General features: G+C 34.2%; 1 protein-coding gene across 1 annotated transcript in view; it reads left to right on the plus strand.

Moving 5' to 3' along the window:
- Positions 1-20,387, plus strand: part of LOC129219666 (large neutral amino acids transporter small subunit 2-like) — a 93,942-nt gene extending 73,555 nt beyond the window's left edge. Inside the window, exons 7-9 of the mRNA XM_054853942.1 lie at positions 1,731-1,827; positions 16,351-16,681; positions 19,792-20,387. Of these exons, the coding sequence (XP_054709917.1) occupies positions 1,731-1,827; positions 16,351-16,681; positions 19,792-19,856 (493 nt within the window). The 3' untranslated portion in view covers positions 19,857-20,387. The remainder of the gene's footprint in view (positions 1-1,730; positions 1,828-16,350; positions 16,682-19,791) is intronic.
- The last annotated feature ends 6,800 nt before the right edge of the window (positions 20,388-27,187 follow it).

The raw sequence follows: 27,187 nt of genomic DNA on the forward strand, positions 1-27,187 counted from the left end.
GCGCTGGGATCGCTTATTTCTCCGGTAAAAATTACCGTAAAAATCAGCGATGCGTTAGCCCGCCATTTTACAGTAACAATTACCAGAAAATCTTCCTGAATTTTTAACAGTGTACTGTTGAAAATTGAACGAAAAATATTTCAAATCAAAAAGTGAAATACAGGAATGAAGTGTCCTCGCCGAGATCTTTCGAACAAAAAAAAATTGTTCGAATCAGACTATTTACTCAAAAGTTATTGGGGGGGGGGGGGTAGACAGACGGGCCGACGAACAGTCGATCTGTCGCTTTTTTGTTTTTGTTTTTTTTAATTTTTGACTTTTTTTGTTTTTCGCGATATTTCAAGATGCAAAAATTCTCTCATGCTTTTTTCTTCTTTCTCTGACTTTTACTGGGAAAGTAGGCTAAAAAAGCATAAAAGAAGGCTTAATTGCATCTTGAAAATATCTTGAAAAAATGTCAAAAAGAAAAAAATTAATTAAATAAATATCGAAAAATAAAAAATTGGAGAAAGTGTGGTATTGAGATGGGAGGAAATGTCTGTAGGTCGGTATGTCTGTCTGCCCTTCCCCCCTAATAACTTTTGAGTGAATCGTCTTATTCGAACAATTTTTCTTTTGTTCGAAAGATCCCGGCGAGGACACCTCAATCCCATATTTCACTTTTTGATTTGAACAATTTTCCGTTCAATTTTGAACAGCTCAAATCCCTTAATATAAGCGCTTACGGGGAAACTGAAAGTCAATATAGATTCCGAACTTTAAGGCGGATTTACTTCAAACAAATTTTGTTGGAAATAGCTCTTGACGCCTAAATCCCGACTCCGAAAATTTTGGGGCACTTGACTCCGACTCCTGTACCCGAACAGTAGTCGGACTCCGACTCTTCGTTTGTTACTTTGTAGATTTTGCAAAAATGTACACGGAGGAAAATGTCCGACTCTGACACTCGAAAATTCCGCTCAGACTCCTTTATCCAAAAATAAGTGCAACTCCTCAAACATTGGTAGAGTTGCGGATTTTAAGTTTAAAAAAAAAACGATTCCAACTTCGAGTCTCTGAATTAAAAACCTTCGGCTCCAGAATCTCTTTTGTCCCAAAATGAGATTGACTCCGATTTTGCAGCCGTGTTTTTTGCTTTGAAATAGTTATTGTTTATGTGATTTGTTTTTATTTTCACGTTAAAGTTTTAATTTATGTATTCAGTGTTTGGCAGAAAAATTTTGGAGTATACTTTAAGTTTAGACAAAAAGATATGCACAGACGATTTTTTTTATCGACAATGAAAATTATTTCTTTAATTTCAAATAGTATCCTTTTTATTCAATTATTTTTTGAAAGTACATCTATTCATTTTTATAAAAAAAATTTTTGTCAACAGGGGTAAACAACAGGTTTTTTTCTTTTTGGAAGAGGTTAAAGATTTTTTTTTTTTGAATGGGAAAGAAATATATTAGCTGCTTTCTGTTTTAAAGGTGGTGCTACTTTATTTGTTCGTTTATTTATTTTTTTACGCATCTGATTATTTAGATGAGCGGGGCATATTTTATTTTTAGGTGTCAGCTTAAAATATTAAAAAATTATGTTTGAAATAATTTGCGATTTTAGCTAATTTCGAGAATATTGATCAGATACTGAAAAGTCATTGGTATACGGGAAAGTAGGCTCGTTTAGTTCTGAACGTAACTTCTTGTTATAGAAGTGAAATAAATCTATTTTACATTTTTTATTAGATTTTTTGCTATGGGATCACACGAAGGTCAACTTCCAGAAATCATTGGGATGATAAATACCCGTCGATGTACACCTGTTCCAGCTCTCCTTCTAACGGTAAGTCTTGCTAAAATCAACTTTAACTTTTATATTACCTTATGAGTCTGCTACTAATAGTTAGTGCCTACTTCATACAAGATGAATTTTTCAAAAAAAAAAAAACTTATACGTCATTTATCAATATCTATTATCATTGTATCAACCAATTAATTTAACAGAAACGATTCGTGGATTCTTCTAGCTTCTGCTGTAGACTTCTTTGTTATGTTTTTCATAACAGCAATCCAACGAACGTTAAAATCTGTTTTACCAAGTAACAAGTTTTTTATTCAGGAAAACTTGGCATAGCTCAGCAGCTTTAGCACTTATACTTGAGCTGATGTTGAACTTTGAGCAGTTGGATTTGTTAGTTTTAGTGCAAATCTCTGCAAACTTAGATGAGCAAAATGAGCTCCTATATTGCAGTTTGCTACAGACCGGAAGTCTTTGCAGATAAAAGCTCATTATTTTCCATTGAAAAAGGCGTTCCTTGTAACGCCGAAACAAGTGCCTGCAGTAAACTGCAGTTTGTGCTATTTGACGTTGTTATTTCTTATTTTTTACTTTTATGCACAAAAGTATTTATTCAATTTATTATTACAATTGTTTGAAGTTTAGTGCATTGTCAGAAATATAAATATAAGCATTAATAATACTTTATAAGCTTACCTAAGTTAACTGTTAATCATAAATATTTTTGGGAATGTAAGTTTAATTTTAAGGGAAGACACTAACTTTGCTAGAGATCTACGTATGCGTTGACTTTAACTATGCAACAATGCGATGCTTCCAATATTTTTTACCTGACTGCGCGTGCGCGACGCAAAGGAGGATAATGTGTTTATGAGTCTGTCTGTTTGCTCCTATGTGGCGTTATGAAGGCTAAACGCTTTGGCCAATTTTGATGATTCTTATGTCAATCGATTAGTCTTAACTTTAGGATTGTCAACAACCAGTCACCATATTATCAGTTCCTATCAGTTGATCCTTCTAGTCTGCTTTTGAATTTATAATTTGTCTTATGTATGCATTGATTATAAAACTGTTTAAATGATGTAGTTATTCAGTAGTACTTAATAACATTCTAAACTACTGTGCTTATGTTTTTTTCTTTTTGGTTTTCACGCAGTCGGGTTTTTGTTTTTATTTAATAATTTATTTTTTTTTAATACGATATGGGGCTCGTTGGAGTGAGTCCTATGTACTCTAGTTTTATGCCGAAAAATTAGTGAAAAAATTGTAAACCAAACTCAAAGGGGGAAAAAAAGATCGGTTTTGATGATTTGAAAAATATTTGAGGGGAGAATACACCCACGAGCCTCTTAATTTGCTCCAAAAGTTCATGCTTTCAAACTGTGCACCTCTCTAACCCCTCAGAAGAGTGTTGTGACTCTGGGTTAAAGTGATACACGTTATTTAACATAAACAAACTATTTATTCTACATTAAGATTTAAAATTAAGATTTACACATAACAGAAAAAGCACAGAGGTTGGCGTGCAACCTTCTGTTCTGGAGTCAGAGATGGAACTGGATGTTAGGGGATCCTTACCCCTTGGAAAGGACAAACTTTGGACACTTTCTATTGGCTGATGTCCACGTGAACAGTGCGTGGTGTACATGTGCAGTACACGTGATGTGTGGGTGTTATACCCCACATAGATATTTTGAGACTGACTGATCGTCACCACATACTCCCCTCCTAGCGACAGCGAATTTTTCAAGACTGAAACCGATCCGGGAACCGAACACGACGTCCTGAACGGGTTGTTTGATTTGAACAACGCTGACTTGTAGAAGATGAGGTGCTAGGTGGTGTTTCTGCAGTGGGAGTAGTGCTAGGACAAGGATCAGTTACTTCTGATTGCACTAAAATGCGGGCTTTAGCCGGTCAATGGACACTGAAATTATTTTGCCATTGACATCAATGTGAAACACTTTATCATTTCATTGATAACACGGAAGGGGCCATCGTACGGGTGACGTAAGGGATGTTTCACACTGTCACAACGTAAAAACACATATTCTGTAGTTGAAATTGAAGAGGGCACAAATATAGGTTTAACACCATGCCGTGACATGGGCGGAGTGCGAATATGACTCATGTGGTCTTTTAACTTTCCGACAAATGTAGTCGGATCAGTAGGCACACAATTTTCTTCAAAAAATTCTCCTGGCAGCCGGAGGGGAGAACCGTACACAAGCTCGGCAGAAGAACAGCCTAGATCGAGTTTAGGAGCAGATCTGAGACCAAGCATAACTGTGGGGAGTACTTCTGTCCAGCGCTCAGTTGCATAATAGCATTTTATTGCTTGCTTTAGAGGACGGTGAAACTCTTCAATCAATCCGTTCGCAATTGGATGATACGCTGTAGTGCGGATTTTTTTCACACCGAGAAACTTTGACAAGCAACGAAATAATTCTGACTCAAATTGCCTGCCTCGGTCGGTTGTTATGATGGAGGGGCATCCGAAACGTGAAATCCAGGTTGTGTAGAAATTTTCTGCAACTGTTGGAGCAGTCATATCCTTCATGGGCACAGCTTCAGGCCATCGCGAGAACCGATCTATCATCGTTAGACAATAGATGTAACCGTTAGAAGGTGACAGTGGTCCCACGATGTCAAGATGGACATGATGAAATCGATTGGATGGTTCGCTGAAATTTTGAAGTGGCGATTTGATATGTCGGTGCACTTTTGATTTCTGACATGGAACACAATATTTTGTCCATTTTACAGAATCTGTAGACACTGAAGGCCAGATAAAACGCTGTCGAACGAGCTTACTGGTGCGTCGAGAACCAGGATGTGCAAGGTTATGTATACTGTCGAACACAAGTTGACGAAATTCTTTTGGGATGTATGGACGAGCAATTCCAGTAGATAAATCGCAATACAATTCTGACTCAGAATTTGGGAGCATGATTTTCTTTAGTTTCAGAGAAGTATTTTTAGATAACAACAACTTTAACTCAGGGTCACAAGCTTGAGCTTGGGATATTTCATTGTAATCAATTTTACTAGGGAAGGATATGGCAGAAATGCGGCTCATTATATCAGCTGCTATATTAGAATGGCCAGAAATGTGGCGTACATCACAAGTAAACTGGGAAATAAATGATAATTGGCGAATTTGGCGAGGTGAACATTTTTCAGGTTTCTGGCGAAAAGCAAATTCTAGAGGTTTATGGTCAGTATACCAAATGAATTCTCATGCTTCCAACATATGACGAAAATATCGGATAGAAGCATAAGCTGAAAGTAATTCGCGATCATAGGTACTATAATTCATTTCTGTTGGACTTAGACGTCGAGAAAGAAACCAAGTGGTTGCAACTCATTATCAATAAGTTGATGCAATGCACTACCAATTGAGAAATCGGAGGCGTCAGTGTGCAATACAAGTTTTGCAGACGGAGAAGGATGAGCTAAAAGAGTAGCATCAGCCAACAATTGTTTACATTTTTGAAAAGCGGCAGTAGCTGAAGTCGACCAATTAATTACAGTTTTATCTTTCTTTTTTACAGATCCTTTCAAGAAATCGTGCAATAAAATTTGCGCTTCCGCTGCATGCGGCAGAAATCTTCTGTAAAAATTCATAAGACCTAAAAATTTTCTTAAGTCATGTACAGTTTCAGGTTGTTTATAATCGAGAATAACTTGAACTTTACTAGATAAAGGTTTAATTCCTTCAGGAGTAACTAAATGACCTAAAAAATTTACCTCAGATTTACCTAACACACATTTTGATGCATTTAATTTTAATCCATATAAATTAAGCCTCTCAAAAATTTTGCGGAGATGCATTTTGTGTTCTTCAACAGAATTAGAAAAAATTAGAATGTCATCTAAATAAACATAGCAAAAAGATAAACCACGTAACACATCGTGCATAAAGCGCATAAAAGTTTGGGAACCATTGACCAAACCGAAACTTAATTTAGTATATTCAAAAAGGCCCCATGGGGTGGTCACTGCAGTTTTTGGAATATCAGGTTCATGAATCGGAATTTGGTGGTATGCTCTGAAGATATCAATTTTAGAAAAAATGGACTTACCGTGAAGCGCGTGAGAAAAATCATGTAAATAGGTAATTGGATAAGAATCAAATTCTGTGACAGAATTCAATTTGCGATAATCACCCACTGGTCGTATCGATAAATCCGCTTTTGGCACACAATGAAGAGGCGAGCTCCAAGGACTTTTAGAAGGGCGAATAATTCCTTGCTCTAACAGATATTCGAATTCACTTTTTACTTGATCGTAAAGCGATGGATGCAAACGACGAGGTTTCGAAAACACAGGCGGGCCTCGCGTTAAAATGTGATGCTCTGTTGAGTGCGGAATTGACTTCCGAATTAGCGTGGGGTTTGTTAACTCGGGAAATTCTTTGAGGATTTCTTGAAAGGCACAAGAATTTTCACACACTAAATGCACTGATTTTTGAAGAGTTGGTTGAACACTCCCAAAAGCACGTAAAGATGTTTCAGAATGGATCAACCGTTCTTTGCGTAGATCTATTATTAGATTGAAATGCTTCAGAAAATCCGATCCAATGATGGGGCAAGTGACGTCAGCAATGACAAATGTCCAAGGAAAATTTATTCTAAGTCCGAGGTCAAGTTGCCGGTGAACCACTCCATACGCAGGAATTTTGGAATTGTTCGCTGCGTATAAGGAAAATGCTGAGGTGGAGTTTCGCTTTTCCGGAGCTGAAGGAGGTAGGACTAAAATTTCTGATCCGCTGTCAATTAAAAATTTTTGACCAGTTTTTCGATCGAAAACAAATAATCTGCTGGACTTTGAGAGATTTTCCGTCATCCCAGCTATGGCGGAGTGAGACCGTTTTTTTGATCGTCGAAATTGCAAGGTGCCGTACACTTTTTTGCATTTTGTTGAAAACGGCGATGGTAATAGCACATTCCACTGGGACGCTGTTCATTTCTTGAATAGAAGCGCCGACGGTTGGTCGAACTTCTGCGGTACGGAGAACGGGATTTTCGGGTGGACAGCTCGTCGACTTTCCGCGTGAGCTCCGAAATTTGACGCTCCAACTTCTCCATGGGGGATTCAGGAGCAGGCGGCGGAACACTGCTTGTTGTCGCGAAAACAGAGTGCGGCATGGAAACTTCCGCGATTTTATCCGTTATCTTCGACAAATTATCCAAGGACTCGGAACTGGCGGAAAAAATTGTCGAAATGTGCGGCGGCATTCTTTGCATCCACAAGTTCTTGAGAAAATTGTCATCTAAGCGGTTTGCAGAGAGTTCTTTCAATTTTCGAAGGAGTTGACTTGGACGGTCATCTCCCAGCTGGAGGTCGGAAAGCAGCTTTTTGATGGTTAGTGTTTCCGATTCAGCAAACTCCGATATGAGTCGCTGTGCAAGAGCCTGGAATTTATTTTGCGCTGGAGGATTCAGTACAATGTCCGATACGTGTGACAGAGTCTCTGAGTCGATATTGGCAACTAACGCTGCATATTTCGTTTCATCGGCTGTAATTCCGCTGTAAAGGAATGCGTTGTCGCACTGCAAAATCCATAGGCGAACATTTGCTCTCCAGAAAGGGGGAAGCTTCAGCGCTATGCGAGAAACTTGACCCGTAGCTGCTGCGAGGGGTGCGTTATCAGTTGACATCTCGCTCGGAAGAAGGGGAGAGGGATGCGCAAAATCCGCTGACTAGCGTCTCCTTAAGATGAAGCTGTAGAAATGATGAAGATTTTTACTGCTGCATTCGTTAAATTGCCGGGTCACCAGTGTTGTGACTCTGGGTTAAAGTGATACACGTTATTTAACATGAACAAATTATTTATTCTACATTAAGATTTAAAATTAAGATTTACACATAACAGAAAAAGCACAGAGGTTGGCGTGCAACCTTCTGCTCTGGAGTCAGAGATGGAACTGGATGTTAGGGGATCCTTACCCCTTGGAAAGGACAAACTTTGGACACTTTCTATTGGCTGATGTCCACGTGAACAGTGCGTGGTGTACATGTGCAGTACACGTGATGTGTGGGTGTTATACCCCACATAGATATTTTGAGACTGACTGATCGTCACCACAAGAGTGTCAATGAATGCTCCTTTTCCCTTCAATTAAAAAAAAATGGCTATAAAACTGTCGAAAGCTGAAAACAAGAGGGGGGGGGGGGCTCTATTAACGAAAATTGGGACGTTTTGGGGAAAATGGTGGAAGCTTTTGGATTCATTTTGCATTAAAGTCAGCAATAATTATGTTGGAAGCATTTTGAAAGTTTCTTTTTTTTTTTTTGCATCACAAAATTTTTTAATATTTTACATGTTCCTTATGCACTAGGGCAGCCAAATTAACTTTCCGGGGGGAGGAAGTGGTAGAAAACGTTGCATGATTAGGTTACTGGAGGGAGGCGGGAGCCTGATTTAGAATAAAATACGTTGAGGAGAGGGCGGGGGGTAAAAGATGCTTTTTATAATCTTTTGAAGCAAAAAAACACGAAAGAAATTGGGCTGCTACTGCGCAAAACTATTATTTTTTATTTTGTTCAAAGTCAAAGCTGCTTTAAATGATTGTCGAAATGCAATATTTACTTTCAAATAAGTCTGTTCTTTTTCCGTTTTATTAATCTCCGATCTTCCATGACAATATTGTCCGAAATGCTTTCCTTAGCATTCGAAGTGAAAGTTGTGGTGGCGCCATCTATTAATAAGAGAGAAAAGCAAACATAGTTAGTAATTAAGATAAATAAATACCTTTGTGTGTGCTAAATAGTAAAGTAAGAACTAACTACGTCAAAACGCACAAATTACAGATTACTGCAGACACGTGTTTCGGCGTTACAAGGAGCGCCTTTTTCTGTGCAAAAAGTAATGAGCTTATGGATGAAAAGACATCAGACAAAAGCTCTAAGAGCTAAAAAAGCAAGCAGCTTAAAAGACATGCATTATTTTGAGGGTAAGTTGTTCTAAAAACTGCAGTTTTAATTTTATGTTCGGTATGTTGAAGACTGTTTTTTTCTAATGAACCAGAATCAGTTTGAAAGTGATGAGGTTTTGTCTATTTTAAATTCCATTGATCCTTATATTCAATTTTCTTGTGAGAAAGAACGGAATAATATTTATTACGTTCTTGATTACAAGAAAATCGGAAATCGACACCAAACAATAGCAACTTACTATTTTAGTTTGAAAATTTTAATACTAAAAAAAGTTTATTTAAATCAAACTTTTCATGCGTTTAATTTCATAAGTATGATTCTGTTCTTGTTAGACGTATTTAAAATAAGATACCGATGCACCTCATTTTTAAAACAGTAGATGGCAGCACCAACGGTTTTAACAAACGTGTTTTTCTCGCATTTTTTCAGGTCTTTTTTTTTCTTCTTTCAAGTAAAACAACATGAAGATTTTAAAATACGCAAAATACTAAATAAATAAATTTTAAAAAAGCAACAAATGCGACTCAACACCTCGCAAGAAATGTTTTACTAAACTGAGGTAAAAATTCTGCCGGATCTGTTTCCACCTTTTGTGGGTTATATATGGAGTTCAGCATTTTTTTTTTTTGCTTAAATTAACTAAACGAAGGCACATCAATCTCAAATTTCCCCCCATCACTTGATTTGAACATTTTTTTTCTTCAATTTTGATCAGTTAAAACATTGTCTTTGGAGAAATTTAAAGCATGAAAAATATAATGATCTTCAAAACATTTTTTTTCAAAATTTTGTTCGGTTTTAGTTCAAGTATATTCATAACATATTTTTTTTCACAAAAAAGTGCTGCACTGTTTTTTTCTTTTTGAACAACCAGTAATACTTTTAAGTTTACTTTAACGCGACTTGGCTTTTCTTAATCCTTTTGTGATGATGGGTACATGTTTAGATGCCAAGCACGGTCGGGAGTTGCGGGTCAAACTAGGTACCAAACAAAAATCAGAATTTTCTGTCATGCTTATTTGAGGGCCATGACCAGGCTTTTACTTTACCGAGGGTTTTACCAAACGCATTTATTTATTGAGAAATATTTATAATGAACAAAAAGCATCATTTAGGATAGTTTTTTTAAATTTCGGACGGGTTTGAACCCTATAGTCCTCCTCTTTATATACAGCCCTGACTCATTTATCCTTTTCTCATCTTTATAGTACAGTAATTCATTAATATATTAATTAAGAAGCCAGTTAACATTCTTTTGAAAATTTGTGAGTAAAAAAAAATCTATGCGCAGACCCTGATTTCCGTAAGGGCAAGTATGGCGCTTGCTCTGGTCCCTTGGTTTTCGGAGCCTACAATCCCTGTTATTTGGTTTTTATGTTTTCAAAATGTGAAGAACGTAAAGGAAGCAGTATCATTTAATTTCATACGAGGCCGACATCTATTTGTGAGTTTAAAGGGAGTAACTGCTCCACTTCTCCTCCACTCCAGTAAAATGAATGTTCCAGTATGCGCCCTTGGTTTCGAAAAAAAAAACTTAAGCACATTACATTTTTTATGACGGATGGTTTTGTCCTTTTATTTTTTCTCTCTCTTTCAAAAAAGTCATGAAATAATAACTATACATAATAGGGTTGTTCAATTCGAAACTCCAGGGCACGAATACGCTACTTTGCGGTGATTAATAATACTAAAGAAAAAGGTAAAACATTCCATTCCACGTATTTTCTTCGGGGTAAATTACAGGCTTCAGACAGTTTGTGGTGTAATGTAATTTCAGAAGAATAGAAAAGAAAGCTTCCCACTAACATGATGAAAAATTAACTGTTATTAACTGAGCGTCAAAGCAAGTTATAAGTTACAGCGTGCGTTTGTTTTACCTTTTTCATCCGCCATTAGACTGGCTGCAGCGCCCCCTGTAGTTTATTGAAGTTGCGAATAAGGGGAAAATGCATTTTATTAGTGTAAACTGAAAATGATGCATTGTTTCAGAAGAAAGTAAAAAGCTTTTAAATACTTGCATCAGTTAAGTGAAGTGTGCTGAGACATGTGTTTGTAGTAAATTTTAGCTAGCCACGATTGTTGCAAGATTAATGTTACGGTATCTTGCTTCTTTTAGTTTTGGCTATTTAAAGAATCGTACCTGATCTAATGTATTAAAAATATTCGTACTATTTCTGAACATTTGACGTTATTATCCTAAATGTTTTTATGTTTTCTGAAAGCACTTAATCGTTTGATATTTATTAATTAGACTACAGAAGCTTTGAGTTTGAACCAATACGTTTATGAACCTAAGTTACGATATCAGGAGATTTACCGTGAAGATTAGGTATTTTTTTATTGAAAATTATGTGTGCTGATGTAGAAATCTTTGGAATCACTTCAAGTCTTAAAGTTGGTTCTTGCATTTTCAATTTAAAATAAAAAGTTCTTCACTAGTTTTTTTTTTTTTTTTTTTACTGTTGTATATTTGAGCATCATTACATATATGAGTTCGATTTTTGAGAAACAGAATATAGTACAGCAGTCTGTGCAATGTACACTGGTGTGCAAAACTTAAGCAACAAGTGGTTTTTCGGCCACAGCTCCCCAACAAAGTATAAGATAACCATGAAATTGCAGTAAAATATGCACGTAACTCAGTAGAAAGACTATGCAAATTTTAGAAATAAAACGTCGTAGGTGATGTAAGTGTACGTAAAACCTTTTGAATCGGTGCGCGCAGGTCAAAGCTGTGATAAAAGGATGAAGAGCACCGTAGTTAAAGACATTCGCTGCAAGTGCAAGTGATTTGTTTTGTTAAACATGTCTTCAAGAAATCATTTAGAGGACTTTACTCGAGGAAGAATGATTGGGAAGCTTGAGGAGGGGCGTAGTGTGACCAGTGTCGCCGAAGAGTTCGGGATCAACAAAAGTGTTGTTTCTCGTGCTTGGAATATCTTTAAAACTACTGGTACAGCTGTTCGGAAGGTTGGTGGTGGCCGTCCAAGGAAAACAACACCAAAAGATGACCGTTACGTTGTCGTACAGGCGAAAAGAAACCGTTTTCAGTCAGCGAGCGCCATATCTCAGCAACTGTTCACAGCCACAGGACGACAAGTATCAAGATTTACAGTGGCCAGACGCCTCCACAACGGTGGCTTATTTGCTAGACGTCCTGAATGCTGCATACCTTTAAAAGTTAGCCATCGACGGCACCGTTTAGAGTGGTGCAGAGAACACGAAACCTGGACACCTCATCAATGGAGTCGTGTTCTCTTCACAGATGAGAGTCGTTTTCGTGCTTCAAGCGATTTCTCAACGTCAGTTGATCTGGAAAGAGGTTGGAGCTCGATTTCATCCCAATAACATCGCTGAAAGAGATCGTTACGGTGGTCCTGGAGTTCTCGTCTGGGATGGCATTATTGGTGAACGGGCGGACTGAGCTTCAGATCTTCGACCGAGGTTCTGTAACTGGAGATCGCTACTGAGGTAATCCTACCCCAAATGCGTCTGTTCCGAAGGGCCATTGGACCATGGGCGGGTTTAGGCTGTGAATTCTGGGGGTGCAACAATACAACAGTGGCGTAGCTAGGGAGGGGCAAAGAGGGTGGTCCGCCCCGGGCGGCATACTTTTCGGGGTGGCGATTCAGGCCTTTTGATGTGAAAAAAAGTCAAATAAGGGATTATACTTTAAATCTAATACTGGAGGCAAAGAAGAAAAAAAAATTAAATCAAATAAAATTAAAAAAAAAGCACACATTGAAATGTAAGGTTTTGATATGACTGAACGATTCGAAGTTGAAATACTTCCGCAGTAAACCCCTGAACCTTCCTCATTCACTTAACGTCCTCTAAGACAGACTTAAATTGTAATTTTAAAATTTAAATTTCGAAAAATATTCACATAATATCAAATATATTTCTGTAAATATATGTTTTTGTATATAAATATCAAATATATTTCTTTAAAAGTTTTCTTTACCAGTGCAGAGTTAATGCGGGGAAAACAAATTGTTGGAACTTTGTTATCGAATAAAAGCTGCCTCCCTATCGTCCCCAAAGGCTAAAACTTCAGTTTTGATAAAGATTCGGTAGAGAACCCCCCCCCCCCCAACGTTACTTTTAAATTTACTATTAAATTTTTGATGTAAATTCTAAATATTTCTCCGAGCTAGGCACCTGAACGCCTCCCCCCCCCCCTTTTTTTTACGGAATAATAGGGATTAAATCAGTTTTCCTTTGCTTCCTTAAATGAAGTTTTCCATTTAAGTTCGATGATTTTCAATGCTTTAATGTATTATTAGCTGCGTCTCAATGAAAAGGCGACAGATAGAGAAATCGCCCCGGGCGACAGAAACTGTAGCTACGCCATCATTGCAATACAGGAGATCAGGGGGGAGATACAGCTCTGCCAATGGCGACTGGAGCTGCAAAGGAGACTATTTTTATGATAAAAGCGACTATTTTAGTCAAAATATGGGCAAAAGCGACTGTTTAGAAATCAGTTGTAAAAAAAAAAACGGCGACTATTTTAGTAAGTGTAACTAAAATACATAAAAAAGCTTTTTTTTTTTCTACTAGGAGAAAAAAATTGTGACAAAAAGAAAAGAAATCGCATTTAAGTTTACCCCCTAGTTGCCGGGGAGAAAAGGAAATGTTTTACCGTGTTTAACTTTTAAAAACAATCGTTTTAAAAAGTGGGAAAATGAAATGTAATGAAACATTCACGACCAGAAATGTGATGTTTATATTTTTTGCATAAAAAAAGTTTCGTTTTTACGATTGCGATTTTCGTCAAGGTGCCGTTTTTGTGAGTGAGGTTTTTGTTAAGGAATAGTTTTTGCAATCGCGATTTCTGAGAAAACGTTGTTTCCACTACTACTCCTTTTCTTTTTTTTAAACTGTTTTTTGGCTTTTAATTTCTTTTATCCGTACTATACATTCATTTGTTTTAAAACGAGAGCTAATTTTCAATCGATTTGAAATATTATGAATGTGACGCTTCGAGCTCTTTTTATACAGTTCGTCTTTTACTGTTGTCTTTAATTAACAGTTAGACAAAGAGAAATTATTTTAGAATGTGTTAGTACTAGTTTCTCTAGTGTTTGTTGAGGGTTGTTGAACTAAAGTTTGGAAAATGTTTTTTTTTTTAAGTTTTTCTTTTCAAAGGTTGGGCATGGCAATTAATATGATATGAATGCTATTTTTTTTTGAAAAAAAGGGAGACTATTTTGGAAACTCTTTTCTGTATTTGATAACTGTTTTGGAGACTATTATTCATATTAAAGGCAACTAAAGCAACTCTCTTTAGTATTTTTTTTTTTGTAGCGGAACGCAGTGGCTGCCCTGGGGGGGGGGGGGTCTTCCTTCAGAAAAGTTTGAAATTTTACAGTGGAAATGTTGGTTTTTAGTTGATTTCAGAGTGATTTTATTGCACTGTATACTGGAATGATGTGTAAGGACTTTATATCGTTTTTGAGATAGCATGATTACAATAGCATATTTTTTGACTTTAGTAGCCATGGTTGCTTCAAAGAAAAAGAAAATTATAATGTTATACCAATACATACCCAATCACAGAGTATAAAGTTATTATATAATGCAGCACTGAAAAATGATTAAAGGAATGTTTTTATTTGATTTATGTAATTATTTATCATCTTTCTTTTTCAAATGGAAAAATACTTCTTTTTAATTCGTGTAGCACAATAGTAGTTCTTTTTAATTCTCTTGCACTGGCGATGTGCGGTTACCGGGGTCACACAATAAACTGCCTATTATTGTATTTTTGGGTTTGCTTTCAAGTAAATTAACTTTCATTGTAGTTGTAGAAAAATATAAGTTGTTTTACAAAATTTCTGATAAGAAAAAATACATATTTTTATATAAGTATATATTTTCTCCTGATAAAATATATTCCCTTTAAATTTTCTTTGAAAATCCAAACAAAATTGCTAGGGGTGCGGCGCATCCCCTGGCACCCCCGTAAATCCGCCTATGAATTGGACCAAACTTCATTTTTATGGATGACAATGCCCGGCCACACCGTACTGCTAATGTTCAAGAGCTACTGGAAAGTGAAGATATCAGACGAATGGATTGGCCAGCTTACTCTCCAGATCTAAATCCCATACAGCATGTGTGGGATGCATTAGGGAGACGTCTTGCGACACGACAGTATCCTCCTCGTAACACCCATCAGCTGAAAGATGCGTTAAAGGAGGAATGGAGACGTTTACCCCAAGAACTCCTGGATAATCTTGTGCTTAGCATGGAGAGACGATGCCAAGCAACTGCAGCAAGGGCAGGGCATATCCCATACTAGGGAACATCTGCTAGTTGTACTTAGGCTTCTTCAGGCAATCATGTGTAACGCCACTATATATCAAATAAATCCTTTTTTTGTTCCATACCCTACTTTAAGCTTTATATTCATTTCTGCACCATTATTCTTTCACCATCATTTAAGTACAAAATAATGTACATCATATTCAAATTTCATGTCAATCGGATAATTTCTTGTAGAGTTATGACAAAAAACGCACTTGTTGCTTAAGTTTTGCACACCAGTGTATAATTGTACCTTGGAATGACAGCAGCAACCAATATCAGAGTTAGACTAAATTTAATTTATGATAGAGATATGTTCACAAAATACTAAACATTTAGGTCCAACAGCGATCAATTTATGTGACAATCTCCTCGCTGGTATGTTTATATATATTGGCACACCAATGAGGGTGTATGTGAATAGAGTATTTTAAAATGGATTGGTGGCGTTCTATCAAAATGGAATTACGAGAGAACGGTGACAGATTTTAGATTCATTCTTGCGGATTATTAACGCACGAAGTCAGGATTTTTTTTTTAAATATTCAATTTCAAAGTGTTATGTGGTTTCAAAATTTTATCAACAGATGACGCTGTGAATGTTTTCAATCCATCATTAGAAATTCACTAAATATGTTACCTGAGGATTCTCTCAAATTCTCCACCGTTCGCTGTAACGGTATGTCTCAAACGAAACACAAAATTAGCGGTGACATTCTCTAAAGTATTTATTGCAATATTTTCATTTATCACTGTCGATCTTGACTGGGTAGTCAACCGGTGTGGGATTATTTATTTATTTATTTATTTATTTTTGATGAAAAATATTAATTAATTCCCATAAAAATAAATCGCATGGATAACGATCTGGTGAATACGAAGACACTTGTGTAATCCAATGCGGTTATTAAAATATTCCTCAAGGAAAGTGAAATCCTTCCTAGTCCGATGAGGACACGTGTGCAACGATTCTGAAATTGTTATACACTTGCCCACTGACAAACATGCCAATGGATATGGATTGGTGTTTCACTGAATTCTTACTGTCGAACAATTGTCACCGTTACAGCAAATTTTAATTAAATATATTTAAGTTTAAGTCAACTAAGTAATAATAGAAAATTTTTAAAACATCTGTAATAATTTCAAATATATTTGTTCTTGAACTCCTTTTATCTTGATATTTAGCCTTGTTGTATATTATGGGAAAAAAAAGGCTTAAGTTATTACAGGAAAAAAAGTATTAAACAGCTTAATGTTAAATACTTCCTGGGTTGAAATGTTAATAAGGTCAATGTTTTAAATTCTTTTCAGTGTTTCATGTCCCTCCTGATGTTGACAACCAGCGACATTTACGTCCTCATCAACTATTTGAGTTTCGCCCAGTGGCTGTGGACAGGTATTGTGATTCTGGGATTGTTGATTATGCGAAAGACTAAACCTGATCTGCACAGGCCCATCAGAGTGAACCTCATTTGCCCCTTGGTGTTCTTGTTATGCTCAGTATTCCTCACAGTCATGCCCATGTTCGCTGAACCGTTCGAAACTGGAATGGTTCTCCTCATCATGCTCGCTGGATTCCCCGTGTACTTGGTGTTCTTTTACAAACCGAAGAGAAATGTTCCAGGAGAAGAAACTTTCAATTGTAAGTATGCGTTTCCATATTTACAATTAATATTTCAATGATACAATTTCATAATCACTCGTAACTTAGGCCTCCTTCACACGAGGCAACTTGGTTGAAACAACTTTCGTAAAGTGATTATCAAAAAGCAAACAGGTAGAAAAGCGAAGGAATCGGCAAGCATCCTTTACTCGACATCCTTACCTCGGCACGCACGGTAGGCACTTGTGCTGCTACCAAACTCATTCCGATGTGTTGAATCAACTTTTTAGTTGCTTCAACCATGGCCCCACAAAATTTCGCTTTCGCTTATAGGCCGTGACAATCCCCGAAACTCATGGCAACAAAAAGTGCGCTACAGGCAATCCCTGTTTTCCATTACGTAGCCACTGATTGGTGGATGCACAGGAATGGATTCAGCGCCTCTTGCGGTCAAAATGGGCGACGTATGAAGTTTCAAATATTTCGAAAATTTCAACGGCAGATCATAGCTGCATCGGTTTAACACAGAAAAGTCATAAATTGTCAAAGCCCATAAAGCGTCAGTGCCATTTAGTGGAGCCGTGCTTCAACTCTTCGGGGCATATTCGAACCTTCACTCTAGGCACGAGTAAACTAGTTGAGTCAATTCGGCTTAGTTTTAACAGCGTTATAGAATTGCTGCTCGAATTAATTCGGCTTATTAGAAGAAAATGTGATTTCACAATATTGCAAACTCGTGTGAAAATAACGAAAAACGCCAGTCAATGACAATCAACGTTTGCGAAACATTTATTCAACTAACTACCTCGTGTGTAGGAGATCTTAAGCTTGACAGTAATCTTACATATCACAGTCGACGCTCGATTTTACGAACTACAGTAGACGTCGGCTAATTGAATCAGTGGTTAATTGAATCAACCGCTTTATTGAATCAAATTGACGAAAATAGAACAAAATCCAGCTTTATTGAATTAGCCACTCTATGGAATCAAAACTGTCTGGAACAAACGTGATTCATATAAGCGACGGCCACTGTACTTGGGACAAAGAAAAAAGTTCGTAAAAATGAGAGTTCGTAAATTAGAAACGCATCAATATATTTCATTGACACGTTCTATCAATATAATTATTTTTTTTGTTTGCTCCAAATCAAAAATCGCCTAAACACAGAAATTCTGGTCGTAAATTAAGGTTAGATGACAACTTTAAATCTAATTTATTTCTCTATAAGAGCTAAGACGGAGGAAAATGAAATTACAATTTAAGAGTAAGGCATTATTTTCTTCCGTGCAATTTATTTTCCCGGCTGCTGGAATTCTTAGAAAAGAGCAACGGTTGGTCTTACGATCAGTTTTTGTAAAAGCGATTTTTGCCGTTTCCTGTTCGTAAAAAGGAATACAAAAATCACATCGTTTAAATGGAAGACGTTTCGGGACTAGTAGTTCGTAAAAATCTCGGGGGTTCGTAAATTAAGGGTTCGTAAAATCCAGCCTTAATACTTTAATGCAGGACATTTTTATTGATATAGAAAAAAAGAAAAATGTTCATTTTTCAAGTATTTAATTTGTAACACCAATAACCGTGTAAGACAATTCAAGAATGAGACGTTACACATTGTTAAAATTGAAAGTTTTTAGGGACTAGCCAATTCGTAAAATCTCGAGTATTCGCAAATAAGAGGCTCGTAAAATCGAGAGTCATACTTTATTGCTACCAGGGCATGGTTATTGATGTGATATATATACATCACCCAGCCCTAATAAATGCATTGTGCATAAAGAGAGAATAGCTTATATTTTCCGTTTATCTACTCTAATTATTACAAGTTCGTACGTTCGAATTTGAAAGAAATTTGTGAAAAAAAAATCTTTTAAAAAACGTTTTTAAATTGATGTATCATTGAAATCTTCGAAACCTGTATTGTTTCAAAAGCCCGAAATCTACAAATCTATTCTTGCTTAAGTTCAGTCTTGAAATTAGTTTGTTAACGTGACTAACAAAAATATCTTAATTTCTTTAACTTATGTGTTTGGCAAGAATAAAGAAGCAGAATCGGCAGATCTTAGGAGATTCCCTTTCAATAATCATGTAATATTTTTTTAAAAAATGTCGCATATGAGGTAGACTAAATATATCTGTAAATGGTTACTGCCTTTGTCCAATTATCCGTGTGCGATTTTTCAATTTTTGGAACATCCTTACGGTTCAAAACCGCCGGATAATTCGTTTCTTCTGAGTTTTCAATGAATCACCCTATATGAATCATTAAACTATTATTCATGATTTGCGAAGATAAAAAAAATGAAAATATGTAAATGTTGTGATTGATGAGGAAAAGAGGGGAGAGTGAATCCAGTTGTTTCGTAGGAGTGCCGATTAACGTGGTTTCCAACTCATCTATGTTAACATATCTACTGTGTGGCAACGGTTAATTCAATTTTGCTTCTGCAGGTATTTGGATTTAGTCATCTTTGTTAATAACTGCGGTGTAGCGTCTAAATATGACGTTTTGTTCATTAATTGTTGGCCGCTGCAATTATTCCGGACATGTACAGGTTTTATTTTGACTTATAATTATAGTATAGTGGGATTATAAAATCTGAAAATGTGTTAAAAAAAGTATCTTAATTCAGAATATTTGAAAAAAAAAAAAAAAACTTGGGTGTATGCATTTAAAAAAAAGAAAGAAAGAAAGAAAGAGTTTTAAAAGCAGCAAAAACGTATGTAAAAGAACACCGATATATTCATATGTTCTTTTTGACTTCTTCCGGAAAGAGAATATTATTTAAATTCGTCAATAAAATTTTAGATCGCCTTGGAAGACAATTCTAAGGTTCATAACACGGTACAATTCCTTTAGATGTGCATAACACGGCATAAGCAAAAAAAAAAGCATTCTGTTGCTTTTCAAAATTGTTTACAGTTAACATAGCTTTCAACTCTCCGCGTTGCGTTTTTCTTGCTAATTTGAATATTAATTTGGATGTTTTATTATACGTTCAGGGCATCCTTATTATGAAAGCATGACTTTAAAAATATTTTTTTTACTGATTGTTTTTCATAATTGCGTACTAGTAAAACTATATGAGTAGTTATGTTTAAATCTTTTAGCTCTGATTATTAATATCTTATTCCTTATTTTATTTCAGCAAAAATTACAAAGATGTTACAGAAGTTACTGGAAGTTGTTACACCAGATGAAAAGTTTTCCTAATTTCTCAAATTTTCAAACATTCCATGGAACCACGTGTGAGAGAAGCAGCTATAAACTAAAAATAGGGTTGATGGCCTTATTTTTGTTTTTGGACAAATCAGCGAATGTTTAACGTATTTATTAAACACGTAAAATGTTGCCTAATTGTTGAAATATTTTATGTATTGAGTGTAATACAATTTTTACGAATTACGACTAATTAAGAAATATTTTACGTATTTTTGTTGAAATCAAAAATCATATGAAAGTGATTTCTACCTATATCATTCATTGTTGTTATGGAAACAGTTTATTTTATTGGTGCATGAATATTTTGGGCCTTGAGGCTAAGGTGAAAAAAAAACGTATTTGTTTTTTCTCAAAATACTGACACCAAATTGTAATTTATTATAATTCATAGTTTTTTGAAAAAATATATTTTTATTAAATATTTTTATGATATCTACACCTGATTTTATACAAATTAAATTTATGAAAATGTATGATAAATTTGAACATTGTATAAAACTATTTGCTGAAAAAATAAAAAAACCTTTTTTTCTCCATTTTTTTTTTTTTTTTCATTAGAAGATAATCATTGAAATGTTTTCCTAATAGTGTAAAATCAAACTGCAAATTTCAAACCCAGTCTGTTTTTTAAACAAAATACAATTTCCGTACATAACTATTATTAGAAGAATATATATCTGCCTTGTTTCCTAGAAAAATACAGTAAAGCCTGTCTACAACGATACTGTTGGGACTTAAAAAAAGTATTGTTATAGACAGGTTATCGTTACAGACAGTTTGATTATTAATGCTGACATATTGTTGGCGGGATCACGGAAAATATCGTTATAGACAGGTTTATTGCTACAGACAGTATTGTTATACACAGGTTTCACTGTATTGACGGAAGTAGGAAAAACTTTCTCCGCCATCTTGGATGTTCTGTTTTTAAAAGTGTCAGTTCGCTTCCTTCAGGAACGTAGGGGGATTTTCGAACGCCAAAATAGTACCGTACCGTTAGAATTTTAATTAGAGGACCCGGAAATGGCGTTTTTCTATAACATGAGAGCAAAAAAAAAAGCTCCAAAAATAAGAATAAAATATCTATAAAAACATCCGGCTTTTCTGCATCAGACAAATTGTTTTACTGTTCCTAAGTAATTAGAACGTGAATAATTATTTATAACTAATTTCATGTTAAAGTGTAGGTTAGCCTTCAATTAGAAATTCATATTTGATCATGGTCATTGTTAAACCAAGGCTTCACTCGATGCGCGTCTTATCAGGCTCATGTCTGTCATTTCTCAAAAGATCAAAGGCGCCGACTTGCACACAAGAGAGCACTGTAGTATAACCGGGGAAAACTTTGTTTATATTAGTTAACAAATCATTTCTGCTGTAAAAAGAGATGCTTTTTCAATCTTTATCGTAAAATACTATTTCTCATAGGCTTTCATTTCTGGCAAAATGCATCCCTGAAGCACAGGGGACTCCAAAGCATTGTGGGCCTTCGACCTCACTTTTAGTAAGTCGGGGCTAGGGATTACGTATAAATTTTTCGAGACATTTAATGTGAGTTGATATCGAGAAGGGTTCAGACATTACTCTTCCTCTAAATTAAAAAAAAAAAAAATTCTAAAAAGGAAACCTTGCTGTTTATAAATTTTATAGTATTTTACTGCATATTTAAAGGAGGTATTTAATGGCGCAATCGTTAAGATTTCGACAATAATTGTTTTATTCTCACAATATCGGTAAGACTGCAATACATATTTTCTCTTTTGATATTATTTCGTTATAGGTACGTCGCTTGGCTTGGTGAGTTTCCTTTACCTTGCCGAAAACTGAAAAATTGCACTTACATCATAGTCGGTGAAAATTGAAAAATAAAGCTTACATCGTCATATGTTTGCTTCTTTTTCTATTTTTACAAGAATTACGCACTTTAAATATTTATTTATGACTCGGTTAATTTATTCAGCTGATTATATCACATAATAATTTAGAATTGAAATTGATTTAGCGAAATATTTTAGAGATTTCTCACATTTAATAGCTCGTTTTTTATTTGGCGACTTATTTTACTTTTCTTGATTAAAAATCCACGAAAAAAACAATAACATACTGTTTTGACAAATAAATAAATTAGATCATCGAAAGCATTTAAAGTTTTATTACCAATATATTTATTAAAAGTTTCCTGCCAGTAAATGAAACCACACTGGAAACGATATTAAAAGTTTCAATAAAATATTAAAAAATCCGCTGAACAAACTGTATTTAACAACAATAAAAGCTTCATTTTATTGAAACCAAAAAACCAAATACGCGGCAACAAATAAAATGAAAAACCATCGCCAAGATTTAAAATGCATCGTGATGCACATATATGTAATCCTTGGCGTTGCAAAATTTGACAGCATTCTTTATTTCTTGCCATTTAATATTCACATTAAAATCATTGGGGAATTATCTCCTCGCGGAACATGTGAAATTGGCGAAAACTCTTCTTATTGCTAAAATTGCTGCTGCCAATGTTTATTCTTCTGATACTTTGATGGAACTTTTATTGTTTTTTAATCAATTGATACATTTATTTAGCGAATTATTTTACCCTTTAATTGATCTTTGGCTGGATTATAGTAACGTGGTTGCTTCCTAATACTGTTCAGTTTTGATTTGGCAGATTATTAAATAGCTTAATTTAATTTTCTAATAAATTATTTTTTTTTCATTTAAATGTCACTTTTTATGCTACTTAATGGTTTTTTTTTTAATTTGATCTTTAGCAAATGATTAAAAAAATTGTAGAATTTTTTTTTCTTTTTTTTCGCGGCATAATTTATTAAGGTGGCGAAATTTCTCCCCTTTAAATTTCCTCACAATGCGTAAACTTTTGAATACCCTTTACCTTTTGAACAGGTTTGTTTTTATTTTTTTAAATGTTATTATTTTTATTCATTTATTTTTTCGACAGGCAAAAATTTTGAAAATTTTACTGGCATGTTTTTCCTGGTGAATTCATTATTGTTTCAATGTACTTTTAAATGATTTAAATTTCTTTTTCTTTAATATACAACGTACTCCTTAATGATTTGAATTGTAATGTATAATGATAGACACTAACGATCAGTTTTATGGCAAAGTTTTAATTTGATATGTTTTTTACATAACATTCTTTAAAATATTTGTATTTCTATGTATTTTTTGTGCATTTTATTAGTTCTTTAAAAAAATAAAGATATCAAACTGAGCTATTCACCATTTTCAGAATATGTCTTTAAAAAAAAATGATTTTGAATTAAACTTTAAAGTATGAAAAAAAAATACTAAAATATTTTTGAATGTTTCCATAGATATATTTATCAACTAACAAAAATGTCCAGCGTTGCCTGGATCAGAAATAATTATGAGAAACAATCGCTACTTTCATTTGTTTCCTGTTTTAACTGATAAATATATTTAACAGTTGTGCTTGATGAAGCATATGTAATTAGTTTTTGTATAATAAAACTAAAATAATTTTTCTTGATACAAGTTATTGAGCATAGTTCATATGTTTAATTAGACAGTATGGTTTCGTCCACAAGATGTAACGTTTAATTTTATTATATTACGCATAATTTCATTCAGAACCAAATTTACAATATTTGTTTTTTTTAATTGGAAACAGAAATTACTCCCCTCCCCCCCCAAAAAAAAACAGTATTTCCAAAACATGTTATTCACATACGTTTTCAAACAGAAAACTTCTTTTTAAACTCGTTTAAAATCGTTATTTAATGTATAAATTGCAATAAATACTAACTTCTATTTATATTTATTGAAAGTTAGCAGTTACATTACTCGAACAATTTTTAAAATGCTTCATTGCGAAAAGTTAGAATAATTTATCACAAAAATTTTTCATACAGGGAATTTACATTGATTTAACTTGAGAAACATCTTCCTCAGCTTATATTATATTTATGTGTTTTTGTTTCAAAACTTAATTTTTCTTGAAAAACAGAGTTTCATATTGTTTTCACTTTTTACCTAAAATATCTTTTCACACACACAAACACTTTTTTCAGGAAGAAAAAATCCGCTTTTAAATTAACTCAAATACTTTTGAATTCAATTTTGAATACCTATTCTCTTCAAAAATAAACTTATCTGATGTTTATATAGGTGAAAGTTGCCACAAATTCCAACAGATGTCGCTGGAGTCTGACCGGGTTTTTTGTTTGATTAATTGATTTCACACTATAACTTTTATTGAAATGACTGAGCCTGATAAGACGCGTATCAAGTGAACCCTTGGTTAAACAATGCTTTAGGAAAATTTGTAGAATAAAGAAAATAGTTGAGAAAAAAAAATCTGCAGCCTTTTTTTCTCGAATATAACCAAATAAAATTCAGGCTTTTGCTTTGAGGATTTTCCTGTAGTTGGAGGATTTAAAATACTTCCTTTTTGGTTATTTTCCCGCAATTTTTCGAGAAATTTTAGATTTTTTTTTTTTTTTTTTTTTTGTTCAAGCCTGGTTGTTGAACAAGCGTCACTTGACCTAACTTTTATTTTCGAGGTGGACCGTGCAAAGTCGGACGACGCAACTAGTAACCAATAAAATAAACGCTGACGATGCTATAAAATAAAATTTTTACTTCTGAATGGCAGCTTTAGTGTTGATGGAAAGTAAAAAGAGATTTATCTTTCTCACCATTTGCTCCACGCACGTTTTCTTTAGTTATGCACTCATAAGAAAGCCTTTTTTCTTTTTTTTTTTTTTTGTGAAGAATTAAAGTTAACGACTTTGTTTATAGCCTGAAATATTTGCTAGAGATCGGTAAACTTGATAAGCAGTCTCTGTTGTGTCTGGTTGTAATGATTTTCAGTCCACGAAATCCCACTCAGAACATTTAAATTTTTGTCATAATGGGGTCGTTTCCAAAATTTTTAAAGTATTTTTTTTCGGAAAGAGCACGTTTAAAAACATAGAATCTAACCATTTTTTAAAAAATTTCTTTAAGTTTAATATTTTCAAAAAAATTACTTAAATCTGTGCTATTTCCTCGTTTAACGCTTCTGCCGATGACATCACAAATGATGAAATGCCATTCAGTGTTGCCATTCACGGTCCAAAATATTTAATTCTCATCTTTACTCACGTGTATTGGCAACGATATGGTTGGTAGCAAGCGTAGAGCGCAATTTTAATTCGCTGCTTGATTATCATAACGTGGAAACGTAGTAGAAAGATGCGGCAAAGTGCATAATTTGTGACGTTATAAAGACCACGCCTTGTTTGAAAAATTGGACATTTAAAAAAATTAATGAAAAAAAAAAACTGTTGGGAAAATAAAAGTATTTTTTGGGTCCATGTTTTTTTTTGCTCATTCTATTCATTTCAATGACTAAAAGTAGTACTTTTGACTGAAGGAATCCACTCATTGCCGCCAGCGATGTGCAGCCACGTCGTAAGTAATCTGAAGACTAAACTTTGTTTTGTGTGACACGTCAAATTTTGCAATTTTTTATCATTTAAAAACAAATTACTGTTTTTTCTGCTTAAAATGTGTTTGAATCTTAATTAGGAGGAAAAATATAATTATTTTTGTCTCATGCATTTAATTAATATTATTTTTTAACTTTAAAACTTAAAACACGTTTGTCTCCATGATGCAATTTTCCCCGATTTTTTACATTCTAACTCTTATAAGTTAGTAAAACTAATAAAGATACAGTAATGAAATTGGAGAATATCTTTTTCAAACAGTTTAATTTTTATTTGGAAAATTTGAAAAGAAAAAAAAGTTGTTGCAAAAAATGATTTTTTTTTTTTTTCAAAAAAGGTATTTTAGAATTTTGGAAATTTTTCTTTAAATATTTTCTTTTTTCACTGAATTAATATTTTTAAATTGCCGAACAAAAAGTAAAACTTAGATATTTATGCATATTTTTTTTTGAAAATATTTGAAATTTGTCTAAAAATATTGAGTTTTTTAGCAATTTAAAGCAACCCCATTTAAAAAGAAAATTAATTAAAATTAAATTAAATTAAAAATCTATATTAGGTTATGATTTTGCTTGTAAAACAGACGGTGAATCAGTGCAAAAATTTCAAAATTTAAAACTGTTTATTAATTTTTTTTTTCAAAAGGCGTCCCAGACCTCCATAAGAAGAAAATTTTTTAAACAAAACAATAATATGCAGGTTTAGGGCCTATAGTTATAGAGGCCTTAAGTCTGTTGATCTAGGAGGTCAATTGGTCAATTATAAAGTGCTAAAAAGTTTGACTAACTGAATAACAGCCACAGAGCAGAAGGTAGTGTAATCAATACAGTGAAACCTGTGTATAACGATACTGTCTATAACAATAAACCTGCCTATAGCGATATTTTCCTTGGTCCCAGCAAAAGTTCAGCATAAATAACCAGACTGCCTATAACGATAACCCGTCAATAACAATATTTTTTTTAGGTCCCAACAGTATCGTTGTAGACAGGTTTGACTGTACCACGCATGAGGCATGGGAAGCAAAGGGATGTTAGTGACAAAACTAAAACGTGGAGATAACCAGTACAAACGATTGGAGAACCTCTCTTCTGCTTTAGGGCAAGAAATAGTACTAATAGCCCTAGTAGGTTCATAAAACATCTTGTTTTAGAAATTTGGCTTTTTAAAAATATATAATGAAAAATTAAATGTTGGCAATATAAACGTGTTTTCTGGTTCCATATTATTTATATTGCTTATTCTAACAATTTCACTAATTAAAAGTAGTACTTTCGACTAAAGAACCTCTCCTCTGCTTTAGGGCAAGAAATAGTACTAGTAGCCCTAGTAGGTTCATAAAACATCTTGTTTTAGAAATTTGGCTTTTTAAAAATATATAATGAAAAATTAAATGTTGGCAATATAAACGTGTTTTCTGGTTCCATATTATTTATATTGCTTATTCTAACAATTTCACTAATTAAAAGTAGTACTTTCGACTGAAGGACCCCCCCCCATTAATGCAACAGCATTTAATTGGAGGGTTACTTGTTGTGCTGATAAAATATTTCACTCGTTGAGAAAAGAAGGAACTGATTCATTCCGTGCTAGATAACTGCGAAATCTCTCATTTCAAAAGTGTAATTAAAAATTAAATGTTGGGAAAAAAAGTATTTTCTTGCTCTATCTTACTAATTTTGCTTATTCTACCAATTTTAGTGTCTAAATGTAGTATTTTTCAACAGTATTTAATTTGCGGGTTACTTAAAGACAGCCAAGTTGTGCTGATAAAATATTTCATTCGTAGAGAAACGAGATGATGTGTGCATCACATGACTTCCTTTTACACTAATGTAATGTTATTTT

Source organism: Uloborus diversus, chromosome 4 (assembly GCF_026930045.1).
Source record: "Uloborus diversus isolate 005 chromosome 4, Udiv.v.3.1, whole genome shotgun sequence".
Classification (NCBI taxonomy): Eukaryota; Metazoa; Arthropoda; class Arachnida; order Araneae; family Uloboridae; genus Uloborus; species Uloborus diversus.